The 10,832-nt window shown below is 35.9% G+C and overlaps 2 protein-coding genes across 2 annotated transcripts in view; one reads left to right on the top strand and one right to left on the bottom strand.

Moving 5' to 3' along the window:
- Positions 1-25: 25 nt before the first annotated feature.
- LOC110063082 (S-phase kinase-associated protein 2-like) lies at positions 26-9,459 on the top strand. The gene is made up of 14 exons (XM_089286278.1): positions 26-148; positions 224-350; positions 1,883-2,066; positions 2,898-3,006; positions 3,418-3,532; positions 3,819-3,892; positions 4,312-4,390; positions 4,503-4,564; positions 5,253-5,357; positions 5,645-5,699; positions 6,183-6,252; positions 6,973-7,024; positions 7,568-7,675; positions 8,191-9,459. The coding sequence occupies exons 1-14, from the start codon at positions 90-92 to the stop codon at positions 8,375-8,377; spliced, it is 1,386 nt and encodes a 461-aa protein (XP_089142404.1). The 5' UTR covers positions 26-89; the 3' UTR covers positions 8,378-9,459.
- LOC110063109 (G protein-coupled receptor-associated protein LMBRD2-like) overlaps positions 9,185-10,832 on the bottom strand; it is a 25,280-nt gene continuing 23,632 nt past the window's right edge. The window contains exon 14 of the mRNA XM_089286276.1: positions 9,185-10,648. Coding sequence (XP_089142402.1) covers positions 10,352-10,648 — 297 coding nt within the window. The 3' untranslated portion in view covers positions 9,185-10,351. The remainder of the gene's footprint in view (positions 10,649-10,832) is intronic.

Raw genomic sequence — 10,832 nt, 5'->3', positions numbered from 1 at the left:
CACTCCTCTTACCTCGCTCCGGTGAATACCTGTTTGTTGTTCATTCGTTGTTTGCTTCAGAGCGGGAAATTTGTCTTCGATTGTGTGCGATGGCAGCCGTGCGAACGAGAGATCGGAGGAAAAATCGTAAAGCTTCCGCGAAAACCAGGTGAGATTCAGAATTACAGCGAAATAAGGATGCAGTTGAGACAAGAAGTTCAATGCTACCTTGATCTTTTTGCAGTTCGAAGGACAATTCCTCATACAAAGATCTCGGCTGCACTGAACTGCACTGGCCTGCTGAAGATGAACGAGAGCTTAGCCAAGAAATCGTGAGAGTAAATCCACTCAGTCGACGCTCCATTCTTCTGGTAAGTAAGAATCTTATGAATGAATACCCAGAGCGAGAAAATTTATCTTTAAATAAGAAACCGCTGTTCCATTAAAACATTTGGTTTTAGCAGGGAGGTATTCGCAAACTTTCCCGCCATTTAATTTAGTTTATATTTGGCTCCCTGGTGCAATATAGATTATGATGGTGCACTTTGTTGTTTTCTTTACGTATAAAGTGCGTATTGATTAGTGATAACAGTGTATTGTATGGATGAAGGGATATCTGTGGATTTCTTGTCAAAAGCTGAGCGAATGCTTCTGATGTTTTTAAAAACGTACTTCAGTTGTTTGTCCATATATTCCTTCACTCTCGATTCAATATAAAGTATGTGTGTACGAATGTAGCTAGACAAGTGACTATAGAATGCAAACAAACAATATCGATACCTCAGATTGGTTTTCTCGTAAAAGCTAAGAAAACAAGACAACATTAAAAATTGCAATGTTTTATTTAAATTTAACAGCTGCTTCAACAAAACACAAAGGCCCAGCTTACTTTTAAGGGACTCAAACCAAAACCTGAACATGTTTACACTATAAAAGTTATAAAACATGTCTAAACCTGTCTTATAAAAAAAACAGTTGCTTATAATCCACTTGAACATCCCATAAAACATACATCCAAGCTTATCAAAGCTTGTTTTGAGTAATTTTATACATTCAATTTTTTAACATGGCTTAAAACTAAATAGTTTTTTATATGCTAAGTTGAACTATAGACTGTATGAAAGATGCATAGATGACGCCACTTTTATTTTGTTTTGTTTGCAGTGCGTCTGTTCAGTAATTGATCACAGAAGACGTCAAAATGTGGTAAGAACATCAGTTACACACTCGGCTATCGCCCCGTGTGACACTTTTTTGTTCCTAAGACATTTTAACGTCATCTGTGATCTATTACTGAACAGACGCACGGCAACATGGAATATATTTGTTAAATATATTATGAATGGGATTTGGATACCTGCCATTGCGTGCAAACTTCAAATCAGAGATCTTGCAAACAGACTGGAGGATCTCTATTGAAACCAGGAGATTCACTAAAAACACATGCACTGTATATATTGGAACAAACAAAAGAAATTCACCGCCTCAAACTACCGGTAACTGAGTGAGGGATAGATCACTATTTTTTTCAGGGCAGGGAGGTGATTGGGCAATTTTTTGGGGCGTGAATTTATTTTCTCGCCTTAAGGTTGTGCATGATTTTTTTTTTGTAGCTTGTGTAAGAATTTATGTAACATCAAAAATAGGACCTGGATAGTAGAAATCACTTGCTTGATTTTTTTCTTGATTTAGCTCCTTTTGAACAATTTTTTTTCGGTAGTTTTTGCTGTGAAGGAATTTTTCTTTGGAAATTGCCCACCCTCCCCCCTCCCCTCAAAAAAATAATGGTCCGTCCCTAATGAAAACACAATGATCAGCATGTGATGTCAAAGTAAGTATTAAGGTACACAAATCATACAGTGGTTTGACTGTTATGTAATTATAATTTTTTTCCTGTTGCCAGGCTCCCAGTCACAAGTTTGTTGTAAGTCACTGGGGTAAAACATCATCTTTAGTAGCAAGTGGTTTGTCATCATCATACAGCAGAAGTTGGATAAATGGACCAAGCGGGGAGGGGTGTGCAGACTGTACAGATAACAGACAAGAAAATATTGTGGCTAACAAGAGTGATAAGCAAACCACTTCAAGTAAGGTTTGATAAAATAACTGAAAATATGGTTTATCTTCAAGATGTTTCAGCTAGTGTTTAAAGGAGCTTAGTCACAGTATTTTGAGTTAATTTTGGTCACATACAAAATAACCTTTGAATTAAAGGAATCCTGCAAATAGTAGTCTACTAAGATAGAAAAACACCAAAGGGATAATAATAAACCACAAACTTGAAAAACTGACAGGTTTCTCATGTGATTCAAACGTGTGTCATAATTTGCATGATTATGGGGCATGGTGTTTACAGTAAAAAGAACTTTTGCAAGAACGTTTTGCATAAAGTAGCAATTATCTTTCTCTTTAAGGAAATTATTTCCAACTAGCCAGGAAGTGGTTAGAAGGCTTGTGAAGAAATGAAGATGTAGAGTGAAGAGAGGAAAAAAGAAAATTAAAGAGGAACTACTTTTCTCCTTTATTGTTTACGAGCCCATTTGCACGCATACTTGGCCTGTTCCTGAAAATCTTTCAGCCAAATCTCTCAGCTATAGCTTGTCTCTTGGAAGAGCTGTGTACTAAAGGCATCCAACTGTTGATAAAGTGTCAATCGAGTGTTGACCGAGTATTGATCATGATGTCAACCGAATATCAATTGAGATGTCAATTAAGGGTATTGATTGAAGGTATTGATTGATCAACACTCAACCCAGATGCCTTTGGTACACATGATCTGATTGATGAAGCTAAAAGAAGTCCAACAGTCAAAATGCACATATAATCAGGTACAATCCTTAAATTGAAGTTTTTTCTCTCTACCTTTAATTTCCTTTGACTGATCATAAGATTTTAATCTTTCATATTTTGCATTGTAGATTACTGGATGTCATTATCAGATGAAATAATTCTCTCAATCTTCCAATTCTTGCACAAGAAAACAGTAGTCAAATGTGCACGAGTCTGCAGACACTGGCAACGCCTGGCGTAAGTAGAATAGTGAGATTGTTACAATCTCAAAACTCTTCCAAGCAGTCTTAGTCTTAGTCTCTCCCCAGTCTTGAAGGGCAGATTGAGCTGTTCCAGAAAATATCCATACCCCTCCCATAGAGAGTTTTTTGGTTTGAAACTCTCCCCTCTCTACCAATCCCTCTGGAAATTCCAGTTTTGGTTCATACTTTCCTTTAAAAATTTTAGCTCTTGAGACCACCCCTCCCCACTGAAATTTCCAATAACCCTCCTTGGCTCATTGGAGTGGGTAACTGGTATTTTCTGGAAAAACACATCATCAATTTAAGTCTGAAGGGTTAAGTGTAAAATAATGTAAATTTGTTATGTTGCAGTGAAATTTCAAGAAAAAATGGTAAATCATAATAAATAGTTTTAAATTAATTTCAGATATGATGAAAGCCTTTGGCGACATGTTGACATGTCAAAGGCAAACCTTTTACCAGGATTATTAGGAAAAGTACTAAAAAGAGGAACTAGAGTCTTGCGCTTAGCCCAGGCAAAGGTGAGAATATAGAAATCATTATAGTCCTTATTATTTTATTTGTCACACCATCTAAATGAGATGGACGACAACTTAAAATGTTACCAGTTTTTGAATGTCTCTAGTCAAATGTGCAAGCTCAGAAACTGGGTTGAATTTCATTGCCTGCCAGCAAATCCTTCCATGAAAGTTTAGCTTTGCATGAGCTAATATTTGTTTGTTTGTTTGTTTGTTTCAGACTGGAATGTTATACACTTTCTACAATATTTAATGCCTTGCTTAATTTGTTTTATACACCTCTTTTCAGGTTGCCTCACCCATATGTGATGAAAATGCTTTGTTCTTCTCTGATGTAGTTCCTCTTTCACCAAAGTCACCAAGGTAAAATAGGAAAAGTAGAAAACTATTATAATCAACATAAAAAGTGTTAGACTTAGAAAAGAAGGGACACAAAATTTTAATTTTACAAGTGGACAAATACTCGTGTATTCTAAAACTGAATTAACACCAATTGAACATATTCATTGTGGGCGGTGTACACATATACAGTGTATATTTATCTCTATAATAATTATTGTTAAGCCATATTTTATACTGAAATTGGTTATTCAGGTGTAATGTTTATAGGGAATGTTTTTGGGAACAATATAGGCCTAGTCAGTATAACAAAACAAACATGGGAATACAAAAACTATGGTAAACCTTTTTTGGACCCTAGCTTCATTTTAAGGAGAAATTACTCCGTTATCGCACTTGAGAATAAAGAGTTTAACTAACAAGTTGTGTTTTTCATATTTTAGTGAATCAATGTTCAGCCTGAGGTACCTAGACGCTACTTCTTGCAGTTTTCAAAATGACACGCTTTTGTGCCTTCTCTTGGTAAGTACATTTAAGTTAAGTTGAATTTCCTTTCTTCCAGTCCTCCCAAAAATAAAAGGTTTTTCAGTACATGTACAGGTCTTTCCTCACTTTTTTTAAATCTTTTTTTCAGCACTCAAAGCAGCTTACCCACATCAGTTTGGAGTCCTGCAATGTCTCTACAAGTGTACTTAAGTGAGTTTCTAATTCCTATTGAGATCAGCTCTGCCTTGAGGGAAATCTCATAAAATACTTTGTGGGGGTGGGGGGTAAACTAACACCCAATCCAAGGGGGTGAGTATTGGGAAATCTCATAAAATACTTGGTGGGGGTAAGCTAACATCTAATCTAGGGGGGTGAGTATGGGGAGATTGCATGAAATTCTTGATGGGGTTGGGGGTGAACTAATATCTAACCCAGGAGGTGAGAGAGTACAGGGAGATCTCATAAAATTCTTGCTAGGGTGGGGACAAACTAACATCCAATCTAGTAGGGTGAATATGGGGGATCTCGTAAATCTAAACCAGGGAAGGTAGTATGTACTCCTCAGTGCTGTCATAAGGTTTTGAGTCAACTGCTGCCTTGATCTTCACACCCGTAACAAGCTTATTGCTTTTGGGTGAATTATATCTACAATGGACAACTTCACCCACAACATCAAGGGCCTGTCAGTCATACTTAGCTGTAACAGGTGTCACAGGATACAGCCCTTTTGACAGCCCTGCTCCTGCTTCAGAAAGAAACAGTTTTTTAAAAAAATTCTTTATTAGGGATGATTTCACAATTTTATGGCACCAAATGAGAACACTGGCATACAGTACACCTCAGACTTCAAGAATTCAGCCCCCTTCCGATCACAAATTAAAATGTTACAACTTTTCAGAGCTATCAGTGAACTCCGCAACCTTGAGGTTCTAAATCTCGCCATGTGTACTGGTGTCACAATCACTGGAATGAGTTCCTTAGTGAAAGGTGGAAAAAACCACAGGTAAGACAGTCAGTATAGATTATAATAAAAAATGTGTTTTGTTCAATAATAAGTTTTGCTGCAATTGTGATTTCATTATAAAAATATAATGTCAACATCTCTTGTAAAGCAACAATAATTGTTATCAATGAAAAGTTACTTTTTATATCATTTTCTGGCTTACAATACTTGAATAAAGTCCTTGGAATTAAGCCTGGTACAGGAAAATAAAGCAAAACTGATACAAACAATGACTTGTGATGAACTTGCTAGCAGTGATGTTTGTTTTTTTTTTTAATTGCTTTCAGACTCAAGCAGTTGAACTTATCATGGACAAACCTAACTAAGGCAACAATTTTACAGGTTATTTTTTGTAATTTATAAATAAGTTAGATTACATGCTAACCATACTGAACTACAAAGTATTTATAGTTAACAATTAGACTACAAGCCTGAGTTTTCTATTGCTTAAATAGTCAATAAGGCATAGCTGAGCTCACAGAAAAGGAGCGTGATTAGTCTATTGTAACAGTTTTAGTACACACTCTAAAGGATTACAGTACAAAACCTATTATTTTGTGTATCATGAATGCAATCACTATCTATCAGTGAATAGAAAATGTTGCTCAAGAGAACCGCTCAGATTTACAGGTTTCCAATAGAATACAGCTGAGTGGCTACTACTAAATAATTACAGACATCCTGCAATTAATTATCATCAGAAATAAATAGAGATCAAACACTTGCAAAAGAAAGAGTTTTTTGATACACATGCCAGGCTAAAAACGTTTTAAAGTCAATAATAGTTTGCTGTAGACAAAATTTGATGGTTATTTGTTTTTGCAGATTATAAAAAATTTACCAAAGCTTCAACAACTTAACCTCAGTGGATGTAGAGAAACTCTCACAGATGACTGTAAGTTGATCAAGATTTTCTGTATTGTCGGTCAGAGGTATAAAGGGGGCATTTCATTGAAACCTGATTCACACTTAGCTTGTGAGATAAGCAGAGGCGTAAGTGCAAACGTACTTGTAAGCACAAGCATAAGCACAAGAATTCAACTAATTGCAATGTGATTCATGCTGTGCATGCATATGTTGCTAGTGTGAACATGCTTGTGCTTGTGTTTAAGATTGTGCTTATCTCACAAGTGTGAACCAGGCTTGAATGAACTCTGGTTTGGTAAATCCTATGAAGGTCAAATGGTTTTGTTCCTGGGCAAAGACATTCCAAACTTTGCTTTTCTCATTAGCCCATTAGGTAGTAACAATTATAGTCTTACATGTTTTACGCTAGTTAAAGGTACGTTATGTGAGTGAATCTGTTAGGGTGACCGTCCAGTAAGGCTAAGCTACAAAGTCCATTTTTCTTTGCACCATGAAACTCCTTTTGATTTTAGCAAAGGAGCAAATCAAGAATGTGCACAGGCAAGAGAGAAGTCTGGAGTAATAGCAGGGCCTTGTTACCTGCCTCCTCTTTACCCTTCGATCCTATTCCCTGGGCAGTGGAATTTCTTTACTGCCAAAGAAAGGAAGTTACCTTGGAATATAAATCTTGACCACTGTGTGTATGACAATGTATTACCTGCTATGATTACCACAGTTTAGAATGAATCCATTTTTCGTTAATCCCCAGGTATCAAACAGCTTGTCAAATCATGTCCTTATTTGACACATTTAGACATCAGGTAAGAATTTTACTATCACATTTTGAAAACTGTTTACTATTTTATTTTTGTTTATTGGTGTTCTCTACATTCAAGCCTTTCTCTGTGGACACCTGTACAAGGATGCCACAGTCAGAGAAAATCAAATTTTTTCAAGGTACCAAGTCTGGGATTTTCCAAATTCCTGTTCAAAATCATTAAAGTCAGGAAATTTTACTTTCAGGTTACCAGGGAAATAAACCATCTTGAATTTTGTTGATTCATAGGCAGAATAATCTTCCTGCATGGTCAGTAAAAATCGCATTACAGTCAGGGAAGTCAGGGAATTTTTTTCATTTTATGTTGGGTGGTCAACCCTGTGAAAGCAAGCTTATAACCAGCTCAAAACTGGGCCAGGCGTAAACTTTGATGGTGCAAATTCTAGAAAGCTGTCTGGGATGGTTAACAAGCCATCTCAGTGTTTTCTTAGCTACATCCTTGTCTGTAGAATATGGACACAGGACACTTATAACTGAGCCATTGACAGCAAATTTCATATTAATTATTAATTCTTCAATCTTTCAGTGATGGAGTTTTGTTAACTGCAAGGTCTTTAGATGAAATTATCAAACTAAAGCACTTGGTTCATCTAGGCCTTAGCCGATGTTACAACATCCCGCCAATGGCTTTCAGGTAAAACTCAGTTCCTTTCCTGGAAATATAATCAACAATCATTTCACCAGTGTTTGACCAGTTATGGTACTTGAGCATGTGGCTTGGATATCCACAGAATTAAAAGGATGTAGTAAACAATTCCAAACACTGAGAAGAGAGATGAAAATACAAGAAGCAGTAGAATAGTTTTGGAGAACTTCAAGGTGTTTGAAATGTGGTCAAACACTGTCTTGGGTGTTTGATATACCAGGTAAATTGAAAATAAAACCAAGTACAATCTTGTTAGATTGAGACTGGTAAAAGCTCAACATTGAACATAGAAGGGGAGGCGAAGTGCAACAGGTATACCCTACAGTTGCCTGCGAACAGGCTCACCTTTTAGTCACGCAAGAGCAAAGAGGAGGAAGCACTTTGCCACTGACGTATGAGTTCCCTAAACGTGAACCTACCCGCAGGATAACTTGACAAATGAGTCAATGCTTCCTTGCTTCAACCACTCGATACTTTATACTGACTGCATATTTTCTGTTTAGTTCCTTCTCACAGATGAAATCTCTCAAAACACTACAGATCTTTGGTCTTCTTAACACAGAGGGAATTGAGGTCTTAAGGGCAGAAATTCCAAACATCACTGTGAACAAGTCATTTTTCTCAATGATTGCCAGGCCAGTTGGATCTGTGTACTATGGAACAATCTGGGGTGTGCAATGCAAAGGATAGATCTTCAAAATCTCCCTACTAATGTTCTGGTTTTCTTAATAGTTACCCTTAGAAGAATTTACCTTTACTTCAAAATGTTTTGGTTTTGTTCAAAACAAAAGTTAGAGAGGCAAAAAATTAATCCCTGTTTTAATGTACAGTTTTAAGAAAATGTTTTGGGCTTTGCTTCTCAATTAAAAAAAAAAAATCAAAGCAATCAGGTTATAATTTGAGGTATTTAAAGAAAACAGACCTCACAATTGTTATTGAAAGTAGTTATTTGCAATTTAATATAAAAGGATTTGTGTACATCATTATATTGTAAGAACAAACATTTTAGAAATTTGTAAAAATATTACATGCAATGGATATTACAACAGAAATGGTTATTTTTTTGAAATGAAAATTTTTCCACATCTTTTATAGTCAGTGATGAAGCTTGGAAGATTATTTTTTAAAACAATTAATTTTTTACGTCATTCCTTTAAATTTCCCACTATGGCCATCCAAAAAAACTTCATTGCAGGTTAGTTTTGGAATCCCATACTTATTTAATATAATTTTGTTTGCCTATCATTCACATAAGCTTCAATGCAGATGCTCTTTGGGCTCATCATGCAATCTTCCTGAAAGATTGCATAATGAGGCCAAAGGGCATCTGTGTATGAGGCTAACCATTCATACTGAAATAATAAAAAAAAACCTCTAGCAATTTATTGTTTCATCACAAACAGCTCCTACATGTAACAAAGAGACATCTGAAAGTCCCATTTTGGTGTGCATGTACTGTCCAAACAAACATGTCATCACAGGAAGGTGTCAAAAATATGCATTTCAAATATCTTTATTGAACAGCAAAATGTTCCATGCTTGCTAAGTTATAAATAAATACAATCACAAACATTTTACAATTATATCACTTGGTGTTCTGTAAGGTTTTTAATCCACTTAAAACAAAGTTACTTACAGTTTAACTATTAACTACAAGTGATCAGGTTACTGTTAGTGGTAAAAAGTTATCAAGATGACGTTCATTTCTAACCTTGTCAAAAGAAGTTGAATTAATAAAAACCCATTAAAACAGTCAACTGTTACATCTCAAATTTAACAATGCATTGTCGTTCCTGCTTACTGCTACAAATGCCACTAAACAAATCATAGATTAGACTAATGCAAAATTTACAACTCATGTCCAGGGGTTTAATTAAGGGCTGGGCACTGGGCAACTTGATCCACCGTGGGGCCGATTTTGCCCACCCGGTTTGACCATCTGGAGGAAAGTTCTTCTTTCAAAGAAGTTCAGTTCAAAACGTTTTGCCCATCAGTGAAAACCAGTTTACCCTTGTGGTAAAAATGTTAACGAAACCCCTGCATGTCTACATGTGCTTTGATGATAACTACCTATTTGTCCAGTATACAAGGACATTTTTAACCACTTTTATGTATCAGAAGGGATGCAAAGGAACAGGAAAAACCTTACAGGGGGACAAATAAATCCCAAAACAACAATTCACTTTAGTCATGTTAATCAGGTTCACCTAAATTGAAAAAAAAATTGACAGTAGCGCTTATATACATTTTCAGTTATTTCTTTGTTGTCCATACAGCAAAAGTTCACTAAACCTTAGGTAACAGATGTTATTTCATAAATAGGTATCAAATGTTTAATTAGCCAAGTGAAGTTACATTTAAAAATGTTATTACCAGTAAGAAGTACCAACCCTCTCTACATATTAATTAAAGTTTTGCCCTTTTGTAATCAAGCTCATTAGAATATCAATTCTCCTTACTGAATACTATAACACTTCTTGTCACACTACTTATGAGAATTTGTTGCTGCATCAAAATCATAGAATTTGTTGTATTTATATCCTGATAATTCAATGGTTATCTTCATTGTAATTACCTTTTTGCTTGGCAATTTGTTTATGTTGCAAAGAGAAATTAGATCTAAATAACTCTCAGGAATTACATGTTCATGTCAAATTCCTTGTGTTATAAGTCATCAAAAATGTTCTTTGGTGCTCGACTAGAGGGTGATGATATTCCATACCCAGAAGTTGCATTATAACTTGATGATAAACTATTGGCATCATAGTCAGCAGCGGACAACAACTCAACACGATCACTTTCAGTGTCGAACCTAGAATACTTTGCATACTTCCCATCAGACCCTGTAAGGTTTGTCAAAGATGTTGCATTGTCATTGATTGAGAGTCTGCGTCCTTCACGCTCAGCCTTGCGAGCTGAAAGCTTTCTTTTTGCTGACTCGGCCCTTTCTGACCAAGATTCCTAGGATCATAAAAAATCATAAATTGAGAAACAAGTGAAGTGAAACACTGTAAAAGCTTCTACCTTCAGGTGTGTGTATGGGCCGTCAAAATTGTGGTCGTATGGAGCATTTTCTTTGGGCTGAAATTAGTGGTGGCCAGTGATGGTGATTTAAGCTCTATCTCCCAGTCTGGGAATTAGAATT

This window comes from Orbicella faveolata, unplaced genomic scaffold, assembly GCF_042242905.1.
Source record: "Orbicella faveolata isolate gen_17 unplaced genomic scaffold, um_ofav_v1 contig_14, whole genome shotgun sequence".
In the NCBI taxonomy this organism is placed as follows: Eukaryota; Metazoa; Cnidaria; class Anthozoa; order Scleractinia; family Merulinidae; genus Orbicella; species Orbicella faveolata.
Note: the sequence above shows the minus strand (reverse complement) of the source record. Positions and strands in the feature narration are given on the sequence as shown.

Coding starts and splice junctions, on each gene's coding strand:
- LOC110063082 (XM_089286278.1), top strand. CDS start 90: ATGGCAGCCGTGCGAACGAGAGATCGGAGGAAAAATCGTAAAGCTTCC. Junction 2,067..2,897: donor TGATAAGCAAACCACTTCAA/GTAAGGTTTGAT, acceptor TTTGCATTGTAG/ATTACTGGATGTCATTATCA. Junction 3,533..3,818: donor TGCGCTTAGCCCAGGCAAAG/GTGAGAATATAG, acceptor ACCTCTTTTCAG/GTTGCCTCACCCATATGTGA.